Here is a 25,318-nt window from a genome sequence, read left to right as displayed (position 1 = left end):
ACATATCCATCCGGATCATTTGTTTTCAGCCAGATAAAAAGCCAATACTTCAAATTTCTATTGAAAATATTCTCTCTACTCAACAGTCTGGTGCTCCAGATTTAAAGTAGTGATCCAAGATTGTTCCTGGTTTCGAAACACTTTGCGGCGAAAAGTATCATCAATTATAAGCATGTTTGGATGTTGTATGCACAATTGTTCCTCCAAAACAAGTCCAAGTCTTTCAAAAACATAGGTTTATTGAAGAGCTACCAAGGTTGCAATGTGCATTGCTCTTGAGAGAAAAAATTGCCAGTCTTTGGCAAGTGCAATTTAGAAATAGTCCTACAATATATCATGACTTTACAATGCATGCTTGTGCTTTATGTATACACACTTTAGAATTGAAGGCACCAATCTAGAAATTTGATAGTGTTGTTGTCCCTACAATAGAACACAAGCCATTGATCCTCTACATTGTATTTTATTCTTTCATTTTCATATGCAGGGGGTTGTTCATCATAGTGAGTCTCTATAACCCTCACCACAAGACCATTGAGATCAAGTAAAAGAGACCCCTTTTCATCACACAATCACTTAGGCACCCATGTTGGGTTTGATAGAGGATACCATCCAACATATATGATCTCTCCAATTGGGTGAACGTAATTTAGGTACTCATGAATTTACGGGCACACTGTGAATAGCGTTCAAGCCGCTTTTCAATCTCCATTTTTGGTTTTCTTAATTGTCTGGATTTAGCGATTCACCATTTTTTAGTTTTTGCCATTGCCTGGCCGCATTTATATCAGTCAAGGCAATTAATGCACGTTTCTCTTCCTCTGTAGTAAAACAGTGATACCAAGTAAAGAAGTTACAAAGGAGTAGCAAAATATCTTGGATTGTTGTTCAACATTATTTTTACTCAAAAAGACCTTTTCATTGGAAAATCTTTAAAAAATACATGACAGCCACAAGAGGTCCTAAGAAAAATAGGCTTTCAAAATGGCATAGCCATAATAGTGAATGGCACAACAGGTATAGGAACACTAAGTAAAAAGGAATAACAACTACACAGCAACACTTCCTTGCTTATAGTATAGAATTTGAGCAGAATAGGAAAGGTTTAACATAATTTTTGTAAGCTCTTGAGTGGGTGGCTTTCTTTTCACCTTTAGTGTCATTGGCTTTTTTATCCAACTTCTTTAGGGAACCACAGATATTGCTTGCAGTTTCTTTAGGTATCTCTTTAGGGGTAGCTCTTCTCATTAGCTTAGCTTTTCACAAAAAGCCCTCGAGATGGTTGTTATCACCAAGTTCTTGTGTGTCCTCTATGATATTACTCTTCAATGTTTCCCCAAGGCACTAGGCAGTCACTATCTACTAAGAAGTTTTTACTGTTTTAGTTGTGGTAGGCATGGCATAAACCTCATCATCCTCTACCATTTTGCTACTCACATCACCGCCTTCCCCTCTTGTTTTCATACTTACAACACCAAAAGCATGCTACACTTGGTGGGAACCCACATCCACTCCTTCATTCATCGTATCCAACTAACCATCCTTATGTATCTAAAATTTGGTGGAGTGAAGGAGAAAAGTCTAAAAGATACCAACACATCATTCAAAATGAGATATGAGTGGAAGATAATGAGGCATTTTCAAATTTCATAGACTCTACTTTATTTTACTTGAAGAACCCTTCAACCCTACACTTGCACTGCAGCATGTTATTTTTTCCATGGGGGTAAGGTTTATAAAGACTCTAATGGCGAGCATAAGTGGAAATTTTACAGTATTGATCTAATTTGAGAGCATTAAACTCTCCTAACTCCATCAATGCCGTTAACGGCAACCATTTGTAATCAAATTCCACTTCGGCTAATCATTAGTAGTTTAAACCATTTCGATTGTCGAGTTTTACATATTTAAAGTGTTGACAGGATCTATTGCCTTGTGCTGTGCGTCTTGTCTCTCTTATTTCCCACAGCAAGCAGCCCGGTGCTGACCCGGCTCACCTCGCGAACCCATATCCCCCGACAACGATAAAAAATGATAACCATAGGAGCTCCAAACCTGCAACACACCTGTTCATATAGAAAAAGGCCACTCTTCCTGTTGTTACATCTTTTACTGCTCTTGCCTCTACCCATTTTGTCAAATAGTCCATGGCCACAAGGATATACCTTTTTCCATTGTTGGTTCTTGGAATCAAAGGATTCTCATTTTCAGCCTTTCTCTTAGCTTTAGTGTCATGCACACTGACCATGTCCATGGTAGGGCTTTGGTAGACTTGCAGCAAAAAACTTTGATTATAACCTATATAAACATGCCATGTATGCTATATAATAATTTTAATATGCTAACTATGTATGTGGCTTAGCATACCATGCATGTTAATTATCGTACTCTATATGCTCAATAGCATACACAATATGCTAATTAGCATATAATTGAACATGCTATATTTGCTAGATAATATCTTAGTAATGATTAGCATACATAGTATGCTAACTTGCAGACCCAGTGTACTAACTAGCCAACCCAGTTACTAATTAGCATACCTAATATTCTAACAAGCATACTTAGTATGCTAAGTTGTAGTCCCAATGTCTTAGCCAACCTAATAGTCTAACTAGCATACCCAATTTGCTAATTAGCATAACCAATATGCTAACTAGCTTACCCAATATTCTTATAAGCAAATCCAGTGTACTATCTAACCAGCCTTGTATGCTAATTAGCATATCCAATATCCTAATTATCATACCCAATATGCTCATTAGCATACCCAATATTCTCATCAGCATACCGGGTATGCTAACTAGAATACCTAATATTCTAACAAGCAGATCCAATGTGTTTACTAGACAATGCTTATGCTTACTAGCATATCTAGTGTACTAGCTAATCAACCCAGTATGCTAATTAGAATATCCATCATGCTAATTATCATATCTAGTATGCTAATTAGCATATCCAATATGCTAATTTACATATCCAGTATTCTAGTGACTCAACCCAATATGCTTACTAGCATACCAAAATTCTTACAAGCAGACCCAATCTACTAACTAGCAATCCCAATATGCTTACTAGCATATTCAAGGTAAAAATTAACCAACCCATTATGCTAATTAGCATATCCAATATGCTAATCGACATATCCAATATGCTAATTACATACCCATTGTGCTAGCTAGCATACTTGGTAATCTTAAAACCAAATCCATTGTACTAACTAGCCAACCCAGTACACTAACTAGCATTTCTAATATGCTAAGTAGCACACCTAATATTCTAGCAAGTGGATTTAGGGCACTAACTAGACAACCCAACATGCTGACTAGCATACCCAATATGTAACTTTCATTTTCACTCTACTAGCTAGCTAGCCTAGTATGCTAATTAGCATACACAGTATGCTAGCTTGCAGACTGTGTGTACTGACCAGCATACCCAAAAAAGTGTACTAACCGTGTGTACTAACCAGCATACCCAAAAAGGGTATCTATGTATGCTAACTAGAAAATCATGCATGCAAGGTTGATAATCTTACTAATTTTTTGTGTGATTGGATGCAAGGTTGCACAAGTACGCTTCTCTTGGAGGTGTCAGCCCTACATTCAGTCCCAAGGGAGTATGTAATAGCAAAGCATAGAAGGTGATAGCTATGTTCACACAAATCTTGACCATTGCAAGAATTTTTTGTACTTCAAGGGACTCACCACAGCCTAAACACGTGTTTGTTCCAATGTTGTCTTGTACCACTCTATCCTTCATAAAACTAGCAATGGCTAGATTAATGAGGGTGGTCTAGAAAAATGAGCCCTATAGCTAGGACTTTGTGTGCATTCGAAGTTCAAGTTGACTTTCAGAGGCTTGCACTTTGGATTTTGCAATGTACACCTCAACCTACAAAACTTTATCCAAAATTTATCATGTATGAGGATCATGACCTGCAAAGCTTTCCATTGGCCTGGACAGATCAAAGGGAAATCTACTCAACTGTATTATATCTAGCAAAGGATCGAACATAGTAAAACAAAGCATTGGGCACATTCCCTAAAATGTAATAGTTAGCATAGATAATTTTCTTGTTATCATAATAATTATGTTGATTATCACATTGAATTGTATAGCTAGTATACCATGTATGCTACTAAACCTTGTGTGCTTATTAACATACTAAGTATGCACTTTTCTCCTTAGCAATGCACATAACAAAGGGTACCTACTTGCACCCAAAAAGACATGGAGAAATGGGTTCCTTCTCCCACAAGGGCAATTGCATGAAGCTTCTTTTGTTACTGAAGCCAAAAAGTATAAGTGAAAACACAGAGAACGTGCACAAAAGGGGGGGCGGGGGGTGGAGAGTACCTGATTTGTGATTTTTGCCTGCCTGAATGAAATGGGACATTGGGGATCCTTGAGATGAAGAAAACTTTGCACTTTTGCAGGGAGAGGGAGAAGCAGCAGGTGATTTGACCCTGCTACATTTTCTACTTGGAGGATGGTCAGGCAGCTCCTCAGAGATCCTTTGTTTGTAGTCAAGCTGGTGTCTTGCCTATGTCCTCTTGCTAGTGGTTGAGGAGAACATGAATGCCTTCCATGCACCGGCTTGCATGCGAGCTCCACAATACCCTTGTCTTTTTAGGTTCATCACCCCACCTGTCTATGGAACCTTTTGCAGCCCTAATGCACATGCCAAATAGCTTTGAAAAACAATGAGCCTCATTATTTGATATGCCACAATATTTAGTGATGGTGTCAATTTTTTTCAATTTTACTTTTCACTTTAGGGGAATATAAATATAATTGCTACAATAGCGATTGGCATGCCAAAACTTATGCTGACAAGATATGCTTGTTGGCACAAAGTGTAGCATGTTTACATGCTTTGACCCTTGATATCAATGGCTATGAGGCTCCATTGTGAGCTATGTGACAAAAGCAAAGTAGGTGATGAAATTCAAAGATAAAGCCATCAAGTTAAGATAGGCTTTGCAAACAAACATGCATCTCATGATAAGGGAAGGTGATAAGTTCACAGGTTGCAAAATGGATATTGAGGGGTTGTTTCTTGAGTAATGATTATGTCCTCATAGGATCCACCACCTCCACTTGTTGTTAGATATCTAGATTATAGTCATGCATCATCAGTCTGCAAAAAGATCCAAAGGTTAATTATCAACTTTCAATGTGCTTACTTATTGCAAGGACGTGGGTAGAATGTGGAAAGTTAAAGATTCCAAAATGATAGTCATTGATTTCTCTTTTCTAGTCTTTAAGAATGTTAACACACTTAGCATCTAGAACCACATTTTCTTTCCTCTGTTGGATGTCATCTTCAAGAAAGGAGCTACCATGAAGCCTTTGGGATTGAATTTCTCAAAATTGAGGGGAGTTTGGCTTCAATCTCCCTCAGATCCTTAGATCCCACTCTTCCCTATCAATACTTCTCTCTTTCATTTCCTTCTTCAGCTCCTCGTCATCCTTCTCTATAAACTCTTCTCAACTATTACTTCTTGGACTTTGGATTTTCTAGCTAGAGATATGTTAAGGATATTAAAGGTCTTCTCATCCTGAAGTTGCACTTCACTAGTTTTTGAAATTTATTAATCTTTTACCTCATCCTCTCGAGGATAATCATATCGTTATCCATAAAAGTAACCCTATGGAAGCGAGCTACACCTAAGAGCATCAATAGCCCATATACTCCATCCATGATCTATATCAATTGGCTTGTTACCTCTCAAAATACAGACTCTTTGACATGAGGTTGATTTGTAAACCATGCTAAATTAAAGCAACAAAGAGCTCATCAAAATTCCCTACCGTAAGTGAAGTCTCTATAGTAGCCTTAGCTCAATGATTCCTCATGAAATGACTCCTTGATATGGTATCTATAATAATCTTCTTCATGAAATCTCACATGCTTCAACTATCAAGGAAGGTAATTTTTCAAAAGAGCTCCGCGTTCTCTAGATTAAGTTATATTTTCTCATGTGTGGACAACTCATCAAATTTCTCCTCAAATTCCCTTAATAACCTTAGTGAAGAAAGACACTTATTCTGATGTTGAACCCATTTCATAGAACTTTGTTTCATAACTTGCTCCTTAGCTTTAGTAAAATACATCTCTTTAATTAAGAGCGTTCTTGAAGTCTGTATAAGTGGTTCCATGTGCAACTCTTTCCTCTGCATGTTGTCCATGGGAGGTCGAGTAGGAAATGGGCCTCTAGTTGTGAGAGATTTATGAGAGGAGCAGAAACAGAGAGAATAGAGTATAGATTTAACTAACTAACTGCTATCTTCATATGAAAATGGGTGTTTAAGATAGATTAGAGAGAACAGAGATCCCAAGGACTCTCCTCTTTGATTTCCATACCTTGTTGAAGGTTCATCCCATATACCTAGATCACCTTCACTTTGGTATGCTATGTGGGTTTTGGGGGTGCCACGCCCGGGGCAATCACTTTCCAAAATGTGTATCAGATCACGTGAGTTAACCAAAGAGGATGATCAATTATCCAAAATGTATACTTTTATTTATGAATTAGAGGGGGCTGAGGGTTTTTTAAATAGGAATGTGGTGTAAACGGAGTAACCTCTTGAATGCACATGATATAGGGACCTTTTGATAAGTGACTGCCGCGGGGTGCCACATAGCACCCCACATTCAGCCTCTCATTTTTAACCCCAAAACCCTCTTAAACTATATCATACAAAAATGGTTTTTGCCTCCAATTTTGATCCAAATCATCTCCCAAAAAATTTGACTAAGCTCGGAACACACCAGCCACAACCCAGACACTACTTTTGGTCTACAAACTACCAATGTTCCCAACCATTGCTTCAAATTGGAATGAATCAAAACACACATAGCTAAAGAAAGTTTTTTTATATCTTGCAGATCCAATTAGAGCCCAAAAATGCTTGACTTGGACCCAAAAACAAATCTCAACCATTTGTCATTTTTTCTAGTGTAAATCCCCTCCAACCCATAATTCACAGCTACATCTAAAACAAACACCAACCATTGAACTGCATTGACCACACAAAAAGCAGAAATGCTAACCGATATCCAATTCTCGTCGTACCCACAAAATAGCACAACTTCACCCTCGCGGGGGTCTACTATTTAAAACCCCCGTATATGACATGAGTTCATGGGTTAATTAAAAAATCCCTTTTTTAGCATAGTTGAATGAATAAAATAACCCCTTATTTCAAGATTTGTTTTCAAAATGGAATATTAAAAAACCCTTTTGTTAATATGCCTAAAGTGTTTTCATTAAAAAAACCCCTCCTGCTAAACTCACATGTACATTAACATGATTACATAGTGCACCCCCCGAGCATTCACTCCCTTTGAACCTACACATCCTCTGGCGTGTGTCAATGTCTTTAATATCTATGTATGTAAATTTTGTAAACATGCATCATGGACACACTATGTACATGTTATTATGAAGCACCCAATCTTATCTTCATGTAAAGAGAAATACTTAAAGATCATATGGAGAACTTAAAAATTTATCATCAACTTAGCATAAGCATTCAATAATTAGAAATTTTCTCACTCATTAAACACATATAAGTAACATACCATATTCCTTAGACATCATAGTATCCTCTTAAATCAAATATCATAGATTCAAACTACGATAGGTCAAAAATATCATAGTATCCACATGGATCATATGGCTTGAAAAGAAATTGCCCAAATTCTTAATCATCAAAATCATGAAGCAAATCTATCCTACATAATGCAAACAATATCATAGTATCCACCTGGATCATATGGCTTGAAAAGAAATTGATCATCAAAATCATGAAGCAAATCTATCCTACATACTTCAAACAACATATATCTTTGGATCCACCCGATTCAACCGTCACATTATCCATAAAATATATTAGATTTTGGACTTTCCCTCAATCAAAAGATAGCATCCATATTCCATTGGGAATTGGCAATCTTAGTTCTATATTACCATGCATGTAAGAGTTTTAATTCCCTTCTAATAGCAACCATAACATTACTGACACAATCATTAATAGAGGAAGCACCATGAGCCAATCATAACTTTCATACTATCTAAGAATTGTAGAAAATTTCTACTTATAATTTTGCTCTAATTTTTCTTTCCTTGCAAGAAAGGAAGAGTTGCAACCCATGATCTTGCATACAACCTCTAGTGGTAACCAGCACATGTGATTTTCCTCCATCCATCAACAAAAAATCAAGAAGCTCGTTATTTCCTTGCAAGAAAGGAAGTGTTGCAACCCATGATCTTGCATCCAACCTCTAGTGGTAATCAGCACATGTGATTTGCCTCCATCCAGCAGCATCAAGAAGCTTGTAGTCCTAAGAAGCGTGACTCCATCCTAGTCATAAAAGTGCTAAGAGAGTTAGTTAAACCAAAAGGCATAACAAAACTTGTAACGAAAAAATCTGGTACAAAAAGAAATCTTTGGAATATCTACCAATCGTATGCACACTCGATGATAGTCAGAATAAATCTACTTTAAGAAATAATGAGATTCCTTAAGCTGATTAAATAGCTCATCCACCCTTGGGAAAGAATTCCTGCACTTAATTTAACACTAGTTTGGCAATATAATACTTTTCTGTTCGTGAACACTCTTATGTCATGTTAACTAACAAGCTTGAGCAAATTAATTCTACAAAGTAGTAAATTATTTGGGCACTCTAAAAATAGCCACTATTGTCTCATGAATTGAAAGAACTTGGGATTTTTTTAAAGACCATTGAGTACCTTCTGGGGCATCTAATTAAGTGACCAAGTTTAATTGATTAATTAAAGTGAAAATTACATAAATTTTCTTGCAATTTATGGAACGTGTTCCATCTTGATCTCTCCATCATAGGAGATTTGAGCTTTAAACGGTAAATTTCCACCCTTGGATCTAAATGAGATCCAAGGCCTATCTTTCAAGCCCTAGTTCAACCCAAACTACTTCCCATGAATTTTTTGCATGAGAAGGCCTATCTTTCAAGCCCTAGTTCAACCCAAACTACTTCCCATGCATTTTTTGCAAAAGCATCCGCAAAAATTTGTCATTATTTTAATGGCATTCTGGTATATAATTCTAGTGAAGAAGAGCACTTAATGCACCCCAAGTTGGTGTTTGATATTCTATGAGAGCACAAGTTTTACACAAAGCTAAGCATTTCCTTCACACTGAAATCAATTACTTGGGGCATGTAATTTCCTATGCTAGTCTTCAAATGGATCCAAGCAAGGTTGATGTAATTTCCTATGCTAGTCTTCAAATGGATCCAAGCAAGGTTGATGTGATTTTACAATGGCCTCTTCCAATGAACCTGAAATAACTTTAGAGTTTTCTAGGTATTGGTAGGCTATTATCCTAAATTCATCAGAGAATATTCAAAGATTGTGGTGCATATGACGGACCAATTAAAGAATCAAGTCAAGGCTTCACTTGGGGCAAAGAGCAGATAACGTAGTTCACATAATCTTAAGGTAGCTTTAACTATGGCACCCATTCTAGCTACTATTGATCCTCTCAAATTTTTTATTCTTAAGATGGATGTCAGCAATAAACCCATTGGTGTAGTGCTCCAACAAGAATTTGAATCTTTCTTAGCAAAATTATCCTACTTATGAGCAAGAACTTTATGCCACTATGCTTTGAAGTAGTGGTGGCACTATTTATGTGGTGCTGAAGTATTATTTGAAATTTGTATGAAATGGATGGAATCTGTTTTAAACTTGGCTTGGTGCGGATTTGAATTGTTTGATTGTGGTTTTAAATACTACTTTCATTAATTGGTTATTTATTCTTGGGTGAAGTAGCGAGGAATACCGTTTTGGTATTATATGAACCTCGAAACGACGTAGATGGGAGCAATACATATAATAATAATCACTCTTCAGATCAATTCGGCAAGTAGAATTCTAAAGTCTGTCGAGTATATCATCGATCCTCGTAATGTGGAAATCTGTTCTGGTTCATTGTTTCTTTATTTTAGCCCCGGCTAACTCTGTAGGGTGGCCGGTTCGGTGGTGTACTACCAGGAATCAAGCATGTGATCTTCACGACATAAAGGAGGCAACTCGCTTTGTACGCCTTCAGAGAAACAATGGCATATTTGTCTCTGGTAGTATCCCATAAGCTGTGCATAAAGGAGACTGATCTGGTAAACGCCTCTATCTCCATAGGGGAGGCCGCTAACTCCGCTCTAATGATCTCGTGTGGCATGAAGGCCTTGGCTGTAATCAACCAAGAGATCATAGATACCAAGGGCCTGTCCATACCTCTCCACCCATCCTAACCCACAGAGGGTCCCCAACCCTGAACCCCATAGAGCATAGCTGAAGCTACCAAGGTATCAAAGAGCCAGAGCTTTGTTTGGGGTTCCTGGAATTGAACCTGCGAACACATCCTCTCCAATCCTCCCAAGGTTGCATACGCTCTCGTCAGTCTGGTCTTTGCTGCTCTCTTCAAAGAAAACTTTGGCCCAGTGAAGACTACCCCAAGATAAGTGTATGCATCTGTGTACTCCACAGTCTCCTGACCATAAGTGAATGTAGGTGTTGATCTCCTGATCCACTGCGGTGTACCAAGGTTTACACACAATCCACTATCCTCTACCAAGTTATGTAATGCATCCAAGTGTCATTGCATACCCTCCAGTGAGTCAGAGATCAACACAATATCATCAGCATATAACAACAATGGAATCCATGTCCCTGCCAGCTAGGCACCTCTCTCACCCTCTCTGTCAATGTAATCAGAAACCTCATCTATATACATACCAAATAGAGTAGGAGACAATGGACATCCTTGTTCCACTCCAATAGTGGAGTGAACTAAATTAGATATTCCCTGTGGAGTGCGTTCACGTCCAACCATTGATCTATATAGAGCCATGAACCCCCACATGAACTCAATGGGCACTCCCATCTCCTGTAGTCTACGCATTAATCTGGCTCTGGGCACCATGTGAAATGCTTTGCGGAAATTCACAAAGCTACAAAAAATCCATCTCCCATGTGCCCTACCCTCCTCAATGATAGCTCTGAGTGTCAAAATATGGTCAAAAGTGGAGAAGTCTCCTAAAACCGGCTTGTCCCGCAGCAGGTATACCCTCACTCTCTGCCCATCTGCTCAACTGCTGCTCAGTAATAAATGCATACAACCGTGCCAATGTGTGTCCAATCGTATTAGTATGGTAGTTTCCAAGCTCTGTAAGATCGCCTGCCTTGAAGATAGGCACAATAGTAGACAGTCTCCAAGTCTCAGGTAGACCCTCACACATGACGCGATTGAAGAGAACTGCAAGAACCTCTGCCATCATATCTCTAGCGTGTATAAAGTGCTCTGCTACTAGACCATCATGATCATATGCCCTCCTGGTCCTCATCCTTTCATTGGTCGTCTTTACCATCTAAGTGGTAAAGAAAGTATTCGTAGATGGGCATGGCTTTGGAGGATCTGGAAGGGGCATCTGTGCAGGGACCGTATATAAGGATGTTGCATACTGACCCCACACATCAGGAGAAGTAATCACTGGGGGAGGGGAGTGCTCATGAAAGGAACACCATGCCTCTCCTGAGTCTCTACTCAAGAACAACAGGTATAAGTCTCGTTCCATTTGAGCAAGGAATGCTCGCTTCTTCCATCGCAGAAGGCGCCTAAAGGCTATCCGAGATTGTTTGTGATTGATGACCCCTAGGAGAAGATCTCTCTCAAGTTGTGCTCTTGTCTCTCTACACTCCTTGTCAACAGTCATACCAACGGTTTTGAGGCATGGTCCCATAGCAGCGTCTCTGATTAGGCTGAGTGTGTGGGTATGCCTCTGCTGTTGCATCATGCAATGTCTCAGTCAGTAAAGTGGTGATCTCCCCCACTGAGAGTCCTGGCCTGGCTGTTGTACATAGACAACTATAGATCTCCTCTCTATAAACACGGTCAGTCTCTGGTGTAAATGTATAGCAGGTATGTGTCCTCCCTCCTAACACCTGGGTTACACTGTACTGAAAGGAGACACAAAGTGTCAAGAGAGCATGATCCATTGCTACACCCATTGATCTTGGCCCTACTGTGAAATCCTGAATGCATGGAATGAAGCTCGGATGTGCCATGACATAGTCAATTGTGCTGGCCCCATGCTTGTGTGGAAAGCATGTGAAACCAGCCACTCTAGGAAAACGTTGTAGGCCATTAAGTATCGCAAGACCATGTGTAGTCGCCCATACTCTGTCTGCTCTCTATCTTGTGAATGTCTATCAAGCCCCAAATCTCCTACTTAACGTTGTAGGCCATTAAGTATCGCGAGATGTCTCCCATACTCTGTCTCCTCTCTATCTTGTGAATGTCTATCAAGCCCCAAATCTCCTACATCCAATTCTCTAAGCATCTCCTCTGAAGTGTCATAGAAGATTGTTTGAGCATTGCCCGTCCGGGTTTTGAAGTCCCCTAGGAGGAGGATGTCACCATCCTCCCATATGTCGTTGTCTAGGATTGAGAAAGGTGACTCGCCTCTAGACCCAAATAGACTGATGTACCGGGGGAAGTAGCATTTGGCAATGTACAAAAATTGGCCTGTGTCGGTTCTCAGCCTCCCCCACATATATCTAGCATGATCGTCTCTTCGTACAATGGGTAGAAGTGGTTGTAGCTCCTCTCTTAATAATACTGCCACTCCCCCCGATCCTCTGCTCCCATGCTCAGATCATGTGTTGAAAAGGTTCATACAATGTTTTAGGTGATGATGTCACACACATGAGATAAATGCTCTTGCATTTTCAAAAATTCCAAGTGAATTTTTGGAATCTCTTAAGCACAAGTGCAAGCATGATCAATTTTACTCCAAGGTGTGGAATCATGTTATGGAACAATATCTCACCAACACTCATGTTAGTGTTTATGAAGACTCTACACAAATTTCCACTTTAACTTGTGTTGAACTTAACATATGGAAGCATTTATTCATTGATAAGGGTTACTTACTCCATAAGGGGAGAGTATGTGTCCTAACAGACAATGACATCAAGCCCCAAATCCTTTATAATTGTCATGATAGTCCTAGTGCTAGTCATTCTAGGATAACAAAGACCTATGCACTTGTATGTTGACAATTCTACTAGTTGCACCTGCATAAAAATATACAAGATTTTGTGATTAACTACAAAAATTTCCATGTTCATAAGGTATTAAAATTAAAACTAGGAGGGCTACTTCATCCTATAGAGATCCTTGATGGCCGGTGGGAAAGTATCTTTAAGGGATTTTATAGTAGGACTACCAACTATTGCATGTCGACATGATCCCATTTGGGATATGGCTGAATTTTTTGCCAAGGTGCATAAGTTCATTTCTACAGAGACTACGTTAAAAACTCTAGAACTAGCAATGCTAGAGAACCTCTACAAGTTGTACGGCTTTACCACATGTATTGTACATGATCGTGATCACAAGTTTGATAGTCATTTTGTAGTACTCCAAAATTTGCAGACAAATCTAAGTATGACTGACAATATTGAAATTGATAGTCAAATCAAATGGGTAAATCAAGTCACAAAGGATATCTTATGTACCTATGTAAGTAAGAAACAATTAAATTGGGAAGATTACCTTCCAATTTTGGATTTTTCTTGCAACAGTGTTAAGCATGTTTCTATGGGGTTCAGTCCCTTTATGTTAATGTACGATTGCTCACCAGTTTCAATGGGATTAGCCAATGAAAGGATAAAGAAATCTAAGGACTACTTGTTTAAATTTCAAACAAGCATAAGACATGTATCTATGGGGTTCAGTCCCTTTATGTTAATGTACGATTCCTCACCAAATTCAATGGGATTAGCCAATGAAAGGATAAAGAAAGTTAAGGACTACTTGTTTAAATTTCAAACAAGCACAAGACACGTATCAAAATTGTGTGAATGAAAAATGATGATTGATTGCTTTTGAAGAAGATGATTAATTCTTTATGTGTATCAAAACATTCCAAAAGCCTAAAGAGAAATCTAGTTTCTTAGTTATCTCCTCAATGGTGTGGTCCATTTAAGGTCATCCAACGCATTTTTTAAGTTGCCTAGTAAGTTGGATTTACTATCCTCTTTAATTGCGCATCCAGTGTTCCATGCCAATCGTTTGAGAAAACAGTTAGGCATTGATCACCATGTGATGGATATAGATGTTTTGGTCAATTTTATCGAGCCTCCAAGTAACTATAATTTATTCTTGATTCTCATGTTTTATGTACAAGGTATCATGCATGACATCAAGTTTTGGTTAAGTGGAAAGATAGCCTTGAGGACGGTTCCACTTAGGATCATTGAAGGAACGATTTTCTACTCTCTTTTTTTAGGATGAAAACTATTCTTCAAGGGGGGGCAAAGTGAGGGCAAGGGTCTGGACAACGGTTGGCAAGGGGCTATGAGCCCAGTGTCTTGCAAAAGGAGCCTTATATAGCTAGCTCCGACTATATAAGGGATGGTTGTGTGGAGAATGATGAAGCATATACCCTAGATATCTTTTACACATGCAATCTCCCCTTTCAAGTTTGTAATCCCACCATGAAAACTAGTAGCATGGGAAAACTCTTCCCATATTACCACTTGCATAAGGGTAAGTCAGAGGGCCACTCGTGTGAATCCACATCAATATCAAATCCATCGATTTCCCACAATATCATGCCACCACCAATGACTAAAAACATAGCCAAGTCTACCATCGATAGCACGCATGCATCACCCTTGTAGGGAAGGAGCAACATGTCATAGCCAAGAGCTCCCCAAGAGGGGTCTCCCATTTGAGATACTAATGAATTGCTCCCCATATTGTACATTTACCCTACAGGTACCATTCTCTCCTCAAATGACATGTGGGACAAAAGGGTGCCACATGGCACAAGCCCCCCACCACCCACCCCTTCCCCTCCAAAAACCTCACAACCATCACACAAAGAACAGTCTTTTGGCCATTTTGGATCTAATCAAGGCCCTGTAAAGTTCGGATGGACCCCAAACCCACCAACTTCGACTTCAACTCCAATCTTGTCCATCAAACACCAAATTTTACCATTCATTACATAAATTTGGCACTCGTCCATGGTCTTGTAAAACCGTAAAAACACATATAAGTAAAGCTTTTTAGGTCAGATCGGGGTTCTTTCAAAATCCGATTAGAGCCTACTTGACCCTAGAATCAAATCCTGCCTGCTTGGCATCATTAACTCTATAAATTTGTTCCAATTTATGGCCATGTTTGGCATATATACCAAGAATTCTACCGCATTTTCTCTATAAAAGGAATCATTTTAATTGCAAAACTAGTCAAAAACTCATCCATATATATCATTTTGGAATACAATTTCATGACAACCTATCAAATTTGTTTCTTGATGTCAACCATTACCTCTCTCTCTCTCTCTCTCTCTCTCTCTCTCTCTCTCTCTCTCTCTCTCTCTCTCTCTCTCTCTCTCTCTCTCTCTCTCTCTCTCACACACACACACACACACACACACACACACACACACACACACATGATGTGTGTTTATAGACCAAAGGTGCATTACACAAACCTACACAAGGGTTTTCCCGGCGGTTCACAATTGCCTCATGGTCTTGTGGACTCTTTAGGCTCGGTGCTTCAGTAAAGAAAATTCCATCGCAACATTTGGCCCTATGGATGAATGACTAGCTCTATTTTTAGCTTGTAAATTTGGACATTAGTTTGAAGACTTTATATGATTGTAACTTGTTAAAAGGTCTCAACAACTTTATTGGCTCCACTTGTAGCACATCTCCAATGCATCAACAAAAATGTCAATCCAAAGATGGTAGCGATCCGGTTAGGGCATGGAAGCATCACATATGGGTGAGTATATGACAGCTATGAGTTGGAAAAGAGTAGGAAAATCATTGAAGGTCATCTAGAATAGGAAGAAGATAGGACTAATGAAGGGAATGACTAGTCACACACATGTTAACACTTATGCTAATCACACAATGCTAATTAATGTATTTTTTATCAATCTTTGTGGGCACATCCTAAACACAAACTCACTTGAGCTTATGGAATTACAATCAGAGTGATATATGCACAAATCCTACTCTAGACACTACTCTAATCATGCACACAACACCATAATAAAACATACAATAGGAAGTCAACAGATTAGAGAGTGATCAGTTCTTACACATACATTAAGATAGTAATACATAGTTCTCATGAAAACCAAGAGATAAACAAGAGAACTTAACTTCAATGCATGCATTAATCAATTTGTGAACCAACTACATTTGGCTCCAAGCTTCCACCTCCACAGCCTCCTTCTTCCCCTTCTTCACTCTAGGTTATCCTCACAAAAATTATCTCTCCCCTTTTATGCCCAAAACACTATTAAGGTCTCAAACATTCAAAATTTTACCAATTATGACTAGTAGTCGTGTAAATGCATTAACCTAAAGTCACGGCCCACTAATTTCAAGCCTCATTGATAAGACTAAACTCTAGGTCAAGTAAATGCATTAAACGGAAGTCGCAACCTACTAACCTCAAGCCTCTTATAAGACTAAACTCTAGATCAAATAAATGCATTAAACTTAAGTCGCTCCCTACTAACCTCAAGCCTCATTGATAAGTTTAAACTCGGGTCAATTAACTAAAGCAAAGACAAGTTTATACATCTTTAATGGTAGATAACAAAACATAATTAAATGCATTGAATCAAACCATGAAAACCCACAATTAGAAAATATAAGGGTCCAAAAAGATGAAGCATAGAAAGTAGTAAACTTGGAGGTATTTGATGTGTCTCCTCGATAGCTATGGAAATACACACGCAATGTTGAAACTCATTATATCCATGTTGTGTGAAAGCTCAAATCCATCTATGTTATAAAATTATAAGACAAAACGCCACCACCTAGAAAGGTGTGTCATCATAGAAGTGAGACAAATCAAAGGAAATCATATACTAAGGTCTCAACCATGGATGTTTATAGAGAAAAAAAATTGAAGGAAAAAAGTGCCTCTAGTTTACAGACATGTGTCTAGTGCACCATAGTGAATATGCAAAAGTCACAGTTCTAGTGAAATTCAGAGTTATAAGAGAAATCTCTCCAAACATTAAAATTTGCAATCTCCTAGCTCTCTATCTAATGGTCATTAGCTGACTAGCACCTAGCTCCATATGGATGGTAGAATTTGGAGGACAAGTAATAGTTTTAGGGAGAACATTAGCCCTCAATATAGTTTTGTGTGGTCAATATACTCTATGGCTCACGATCCCTCAATGGTTGTATCATGCCCTACTCTAAGTCAATAGCATGGTCAATAGAAATCTCAGGTGAGCTATGGCTCGTGTCAACTTATGGTGTAATAGTTGGTCATCTCCTTGGTAGCCAAATATTCAATGTTTGTGGTATCTCAATGAATGTATGTCAAGCTTCCTCACATGATGTGGTCGTGAATGTCTACCTCATGTCAGCACTCGTCGTCATGAATGTGGTTTAGATCTCTATAGCGTGGGTATGGTCAAGACAATTATAGGAGATCTATGAGGATGTGCTAGGGTCTATGGTCTAGAACCCCAAATCTGTCTATGTCCTTTGTAGAATCCATGTGCCTCTAGCGACTATTTGGATGTGAGCCAACCCTGGGATAAACCATCATTTGTATTGTATCTCTCGATCCAAACTGGTGTATCATCACTAGCTAATGGTCTAGTTTGTGTCATCATGCGGATCACAAAAATGTGTCTAGTGGCCCTACGATAAGCTCTATGTGATGAGCTATGGGCCTGATATATCATAGTCGCTCATAGGTAGTATGACTCCTGTGAACATCCTCTAAGGTAGCTCTACCTAATCTCTTGGTGTCTCAAGTGTCGTGGTAGAAGTCAATGTAGGAAAATTGGTCTGTGAATCCTCATGTCTAGTTTAGGGGGGATACAATCATGGTCTAGAAGTACCTTATCTATCCCTACCTCACATGGGGAATCTAAATGCTCCATCATTAGTGAACCTTGTCGTGGGTGCTTGTGATCATTTGTCTCAATGGCCACATTTATCTCCATCATATATATGCTAGTATCTTAGTCTCTAATGTCTCAATTGTAAGTTCAACACTCTCGTGGTCATGTGCCTTAGCAATCTCATCAAGTATAGGCTCTAGGGGACATCTACCTATAAGATAGGTGCACAAGCATCATCAATAAGTGTAGAATATGGGAGGCTATCTATCTCTATTAGCTCAATACTCATCTCTAGCATAAGAGCAATCTCACTAGGTTGTACCACCTCTATAGAACAAGTAGCATCCTCTTGAGTAATCACTTCAAGTGGCTCTATGGTAGTGCTCTCTGGTATACTCATCCTGATGTCAATGTGGCCATTAGTCTCCGTCATCTCAATCACTCTAGATCTCAACTAATCAAGTATGCTCTAAGGCAAATTTTGTCTATGTGATGGAGATTCGGGAGGTGACATGGTACGGAAAGTCTATCTAGTAGGTGTCAACGGACTCTGTGTCGTCATCACTATAGGATCTTGGCCATGCCCTAGAGAATAGAAAATCCAATTATCAAGGAAAATCTAGTACCAAATGTGTCCCTATAAATCCTATCATGAGGATCTCTAACAAGATATACCATAAGACTTGTGGTTGGCTCAAAATTTCATGTGGTTTGGTCTTATCCATATCTACATCCACAATCATCAACATAAGTCAATGTGTGTTCCAGTCTACGTAACTGCACTATCCTAGGGTGTACCTGGATGTCCAACAATCATCCAAATGTGGCTTTGTTTACAACATCATATAGGCTAATCAGCAGGGACATGTGTATGTCCTTGAGCTCATCATTATAGAACTCAATCAAACTGATGTCTATGAACTCTGACTACCTGTCATATCGAAGGACCAATATCGTTTAAGAAGGTGCCTCTACTGTAACAATATCCATTAAGGTCAATAAACCAAGGCATGACTCCTCTATAGCATAAGAAATGTAGCAGAAACTTAGTATTGTGTTCTCTACTTGTCGTGGAAACTCTTATCCTCCTATGTGGTATCTCTAGGTGGTGATCTATGACTCGTCAATGTATCTCATATATGTGGTCTATCAAGCTCTATGTATGTTGTACTCATGGTCTATGATGTAGTCTGTACAACCTCTCTAGCATGCGTATTAATCGTAGTAGTAGTCAAAGCATAAGATGTGGTCATCTCTGCACATGGTAACTCTAGCAGTGCAATGGTATGGCTCTAGCTCATGCTCTCCATATCAACCCTCGCCTTTGCTATTATGTCAGTGTGGTACCTCGTAAGAAACCTGGTGGGATAGCACTAATTGTGTCGTAGGAAGAGTACTCTCGCTATCTCCGCATGTAACATTCTCCGATCCTCATCAGCATATAAGGACCTTGCGTCCACAAACAGATGCAAAGATACAATCAGTGGCAACTCATGGGTGTCTGTGCAATCCCCAAGAAGAGTTAATGTGATAATCTCTAGACTATTCTCTGACACGATGTACCAAAACCATCAAGAGGGTGATCTAAGAATGCCATGTGTGCTCGCGCTCTAAGTATCTGAAAACTAAGTGCGGACAATCTATGGGTTGAAGCTGGATATACCTCTGTTGGGTGTCTAATTCACTATGAACCAACAATAGTCTGTCATATAGGGTCCCAGGATCCATGATCGCCAAAGTCTGTCAATCTAAGTCAAATATGGCATCAAGGACGTGTATATACAAGTGCACTAGGTGGGTAACCAGGCAATCAAAAAGCTAGTCAAGCATGTGGCTCAAATCTAATCAAGTTGAGTGTAATCTGACAAAATCAGACTCTCTAGACATATCTAATATGAATGTGTTTAATCATGCACACGCCAAGGTGCAAAAAATAAAAATAAAAGCAAACAAATAAATACAAAAATGTTTTTAAAAAATCATTAAAAAAATGCTTGAAAGAAAAAGTCCGAAAAGATTTTTATTATTTGCCTCTGCTGGTCTATCATAGTGATGCTCCTAGTGATGTTCTTTTCCTTGATCTGAGGAGCGTGCAATTTGTCAATTATAGTAAATAAAAGTAACAATGTCTCTGCTGGTCTATCATAGTGATGCTCCTAGTGAAGTTCTTTTCCTTGATGATCTGAGAGTGTGCAATTTGTCAATTATAGTAAATAATGATAGTTTCTGTTTTCTTTTCTACTTAAATAGTTTGTTGGAATATTTGTCATCTCTCACATGCACGAAGACCATTTGCCTTGGTGTATTCTTTTATCAGATAAAGAGCACATATACTAGAGATGAGGTGATTATGCTCATAATGAAGCAGTCAACGTGAGACCAAGGACATGCAACCACTAGGATTGGATGGCACTACATGCTGCAAGTCGCCTCCGTGTTGGCATTCAACAAAGGCAAGCACCCTCTTTCAATTTAGAAGCAACTAGAACAAAGAGTTATCTCCTTGCCAAACATGCCAAATTTCACATTGTAGTGTAATCATTAATCCCTCCTATAAAGTTTGAAATATACCTCTAAAATTCAATTTAATTTGTATGAAAACCTACAAAAGTTTCATGTCAAAACATTAAAAATTACCCCATTAACCTCTAAGATTATCCTTGTCTAACTATCCAATTCTATGGACAAAGGCCTGTTTTGAGCATTGCATCATAGTTGGGAACATACATACATCATATGCATACCTCTGCTCGTCCCTTCTTTTTTGCTGAATCAAATTTACCATGTAATGTTGAGTGAAACCTCCATGAATTGTGCTGCGTTCACTGGTCATGAAAACGTACACATGAAACAAAAATTACACATCTATGCCTAGTTATTTAGAATATTCCATGTACATAGATCATTTTGTGTGTCAAATAAAGTGACAGTGGAACCAGTGTTCCGTGTAAATCCTGTTACAAAAATCATAATTAGTTGTGAGATTCTTAAAAAGCTAGAGGTTATAGAAAACCCTGTCAATTTTCCATAGCCCAATTCATCTGAACTAGTTGGACAAATCTTCTTTGAGAGCATTGCTACAGTTTTACCATAATTTGGCAAGCTCTGAACTGCAATGCCTCTTATGAAATCTTTCCATGGCCTCTGGCTACCATCTATGCCACCTTAGTGTATACCTATGCCAGCTTAGCACGGTAATTATGCTGCTACATTTGCACTATCGACCATAACTGCGCTCAGGTTTTGTGACCTTTTGAGCCAAAGCCGAAGGATCAATGCCAGTCACATTCCAACATTTCAGTTAAGGATCAATGGAAAAGGAAAAACATAGAATCTTGCCTTCATATGACCAACAAGGCATCTGGAGACAGACGCTAGCACTGCGTTTCACTCGCGTTGGAGAGAGAGAGAGAGAGAGAGAGAGAGAGAGAGAGAGAGAGAGAGAGAGAGAGAGAGAGAGAGAAGGGGACCGCAGGGGGGGGAAGGGGGGAATAAAGCATACATTTAAAAATCTAAAGGATACTCAGCTGAACAAGGGCTGAAACTCCCTCCACACATACCCTTCCTTTCTGGTGAAAGGGAGTGCCAATAAACTGCAACCCACTGAAAGAATCCACACTGGCTGACGCATGCAACGCTAACTCCGAAGACAATCACGAGAACAGTTAATGTCACAACAATGCACCAGCCCATCAAGTCACAACATTTTTGGTAAACATAGAATTACATCTGACTAAGCTATGAATGTTAGAAGACCATCTCCGCCCACTCGAAATGGGATAAAATGATCTCTGTATTGATAGAGCTAGCTCTGCATGTGTGGATTATTAGCATAGAAGAATTCTACGTGAACGGTATACATGTATACTTGAGCATATAGCTATTGACCTACACTAACTAAACATCCGCCTGATTGTATATAAGAAAACCCCTCTTGATGGGTGGAGAAAATCTGAACCTGCTCACCTCTTAGGTTCTTTAACCTCAAAATGTAGGAAAAGGTCATTTCTATCAAAAATGTGTAAAAGCCACTTAGCAGGCTGTTCCCTTGATGCATCAAGAATTCTAAAGCATGGCCTAGAAGCTTGTCTTAGATGCTGCATGGTAACGTTCCAGATCTGCATCCAAATCAGACCGCAACTTTTTCTCTAGCTCTTCTTTTCCCTGCTTATCTGGACCTTTGAACAGATTCCAAAGTTCGCTTGCTCTGGGAGCTTGACTTGATTGGGACCCCCCTCCAAGTCCAAAGTTTTGATACCTATTAATGCAATCAAAACTAACTCTCTCTCTCTCTCTCTCTCTCTCTCTCTCTCTCTCTCTCTCTCTCTCTCTCTCTCTCTCTCTCTCTCTCTCTCTCTCTCAACGGTTTGGTCTCATAGGTCATTTTGGCCTCTTACCATCGGTTCAGTACATAGCATGGGCAGCCAGCACTCATAGCACCCAGCAGCACCAGGGTTTTGTGTCCTCAGCAACCCGTCAGTGCCAGCATTTCCTCTCCATCTGCATTTTCGGAGTACCATCAACCAGCGTTTCCAGTTTTCAGCCCTTGGCCTCATCGGCGTCAGCACCCTCACCAGCGTCTAGAGATTTCAGTCTATGCATCCTCAGCTTCAGCGTTTTCAGCCTCTACCATCGGCACCCCTTGCATTCGCAGATGAGCCCTTCAGTTTTCAGCCACCACCAGCATCAGCGTTTTCAGTTATCAGCATCCTCAGCCAGTAAGTAGCAGATTTCAGCCAGATTTCACTAGCTTTTTCAGATTTCAGCCTTAAGCCTCTCAAGTACCATTAGTATCCCGCATCCAATTGCATGATCCCATCAGCTCTAAAACCATTGTATCAGCATTTGTGCAATTTAAAGCAAATACCACTCTAGAAATAGTGTAGGGGGCCCTTGGAGGGGGGGTTTGGTAATGCATTGAATGCCAGCAGATTCGAGTTATCAACAAGGGCATTGTCTGTCCTTCAGAAGTTGGTCTAGCTGATAATACCTCTCTAAATCCAGTTGTATGGGTCGTGGGGTATTTTTCTAGGTGTGCCTTACCTGGCCCCTAGTCTAGTATATATGCAAGGGCAAGGGGCACCTTCTCGGCACATTCATCTGTTGTACTTGGGTCCATGTTAGGGATTGATGGCCATGATGGTTTTGGGTGGTTTTGGGCAGCGGCGCGAGGCTGAAGGATAGGTAGGTACACTACTCTCTCTCTGCAGCAGCGCGAGGCTGAAGGCCTGTGGCGTGAGGGAAGGGCAGCATGAAGGCAGCAGGGCAGCGTGCTGGCAGCGAGCACAGAAAATGGGGGCCAAAAAAAAGGGAGACCTGCGCAATCAAGCAGCATTCTTCCAGAGCCCATTGGCAATCGTCCTTCGCACCCCCACAGCCTGTGTATCCCTTCCTCATGCTACATTTCAGCCCACTTAGCCCTCGTGCTGAAATTCCTCTCAGGAACCAGCACCCGAAGACAGCCCGCTAGTCATATAGAGTGCCGCACACACAGCTCCCCAGCCTCACAGCCTCCCGCACACAGCTAGGTCGCCTGCATACACAGCCGCGACTTTAATCTCTCTCTCTCTCTCTCTCTCTCTCTCTCTCTCTCTCTCTCTCTCTCTCTCTCTCTCTCTCTCTCAAAGAAGGACTTCCTACGCGTAGCAAGTCCCCGGCACCCCTCCTTTATCTACGCGTAGAAGGACTTCCCATCTCCTACGTTAAAGTTTAAAGGTTTTTAAGCTTGAAATAAACTTTTAAAGTTTAAAGGTTTTTAAGCTTTAAAATAAACTTTTAAGTTTGCCTTATTCTCAGTCCCTCACTCTAGTACCCTACCCCACATTTGTGGCTCGGGTTCGATGGATCCGCCTACCGAAGGGGAAGGGCCGGGTGTAGATAGCTACACCACCCCAAAAAAAAACGACGGCTACTTTCAAACGGAGAAACAGAGATACAGTACTATCACCAAGATCCTTACGAGTTGGGAAAACCTCCAAGATACATGATGAGCTACTGATGGAGAAGGTCCAGGTGATGCTCAAATCAGAGCTAAACTATATGAGGGATGACATCAGGAAGGAAATGCACGCGAACGCTGAGAGCTACAGGAACTCCATGTATGGAGACATGATGAGAGAACTAAGGAGAGAGATCCGGGGGGTACAGAATGAGGAAATTCAGATCGTGAAAACGGAATTACGAAACCTAATCAAGGCCGAAGTAAATGTAACAGAATGCGTTATGCAAAAGAAACTCGATGAGGCAGTAGCAAGTTTTGAAGCATGGAGAACAAATATGGAAAAGCACATGGGGGAAAAAGATGCAATAATCGAGGAGCTAAAAGCATATGCTATTTCAAGGTTAACATAGCATGTGTCTTTACTCACTGCACTGTGAACACCTGTTTTGTCTATACATAACACTATATAGACACAAAATTGGCGTTTCGGTTAGACGTTTCAATGAGGCCTTAGCCTAGGGTGAAACGCCACATTTCGGGTTTGAAACGTTTCGCGGTTCACTGATCTAACCCTGATCCTGTGCAATCGCCTTTGCTACTACAGTTGCCTCCACCTCCCCCACCACCATCGTCACCAAGTCTACAATGGTTGGAGTGCATATGGATACCCTTATTATCCGAACCCGGGATACACACCTAACCAACCAAAAGATTTTAAGGATGTCGGCATGAGAGTCAAATTTTGCACTTTTTCCGAGGTGAAAGATCGGAAGGAAGCATTGCAGCTCCTACATCAATTCGACAACATCTATGTTTTGAGGAACTATTCAAAAGAATCCAAGATTTCTCGAGGAACGGGATTTCTTAAAGATAATGCGATGCAGTGGTCGAGCTCAATCGCGACACAACCGCATGCTCCAAGGACTTGGCAAACTTTTAAGACGGTCTTTGCAGGCAATTATATGACTTCTCTCTTGGAAGTCTAGATTTTGGCAGAGTGGGGCAACTCGAAAATGCTTGCCACAGAAACCATGAACGACTCTAACCAACGGTTTCTCGACGTGTACCTTTCGGTGTCCTTCTCTAGGTTCGCTCCCTTGGAGGCCCAATGCGAGCGATATACCATTGGACTACCATCACCATTGCAAGAATATCGTCTCTCCAAGCAAGTCTCCACCAAGCAAGAGCTTATGGACCGTGATCGGCTACAAACTGATGAAGGGAAAGCTGGAGTTTACCACAGAAGACCTCTCGGCAACTAACCACAACTCTACAAACTGATGAAGGGAAAGCTAGAGTTTACCACAGAAGACCTCTCGGCAACTAACCACAACTCTCGGCAACAACGAACAAATTCTCGAGAGTCGTGAAACCCAACCTCAAAGGCCTCGTTTGACACTGCGTCAATGAGAAACCCT

At 40.0% G+C, this 25,318-nt stretch overlaps 1 protein-coding gene across 2 annotated transcripts in view; it reads right to left on the bottom strand.

The window, feature by feature from the left end:
- Positions 1–8,213: 8,213 nt before the first annotated feature.
- The window catches only part of LOC147422641 (THO complex subunit 4A-like), an 86,321-nt gene continuing 69,216 nt past the window's right edge, over positions 8,214–25,318 (bottom strand). Inside the window, exons 5-6 of one of the 2 annotated variants that reach the window (XM_086502808.1) lie at positions 20,704–20,784; positions 8,214–8,373 (exon numbers count right to left, since the gene is read on the bottom strand). In XM_086502808.1, the coding sequence (XP_086358934.1) occupies positions 8,337–8,373; positions 20,704–20,784 (118 nt within the window). In that variant the 3' untranslated portion in view covers positions 8,214–8,336. Of the gene's footprint in view, positions 8,374–20,703; positions 20,785–21,620; positions 22,218–25,318 lie in introns of those variants that run through there. The other variant, XM_086502807.1, reaches the window with a different exon arrangement.

The sequence above is a fragment of the Adiantum capillus-veneris genome, chromosome 27, assembly GCF_014529385.1.
Source record: "Adiantum capillus-veneris isolate H3 chromosome 27, ASM1452938v2, whole genome shotgun sequence".
Classification (NCBI taxonomy): Eukaryota; Viridiplantae; Streptophyta; class Polypodiopsida; order Polypodiales; family Pteridaceae; genus Adiantum; species Adiantum capillus-veneris.
Note: the sequence above shows the minus strand (reverse complement) of the source record. Positions and strands in the feature narration are given on the sequence as shown.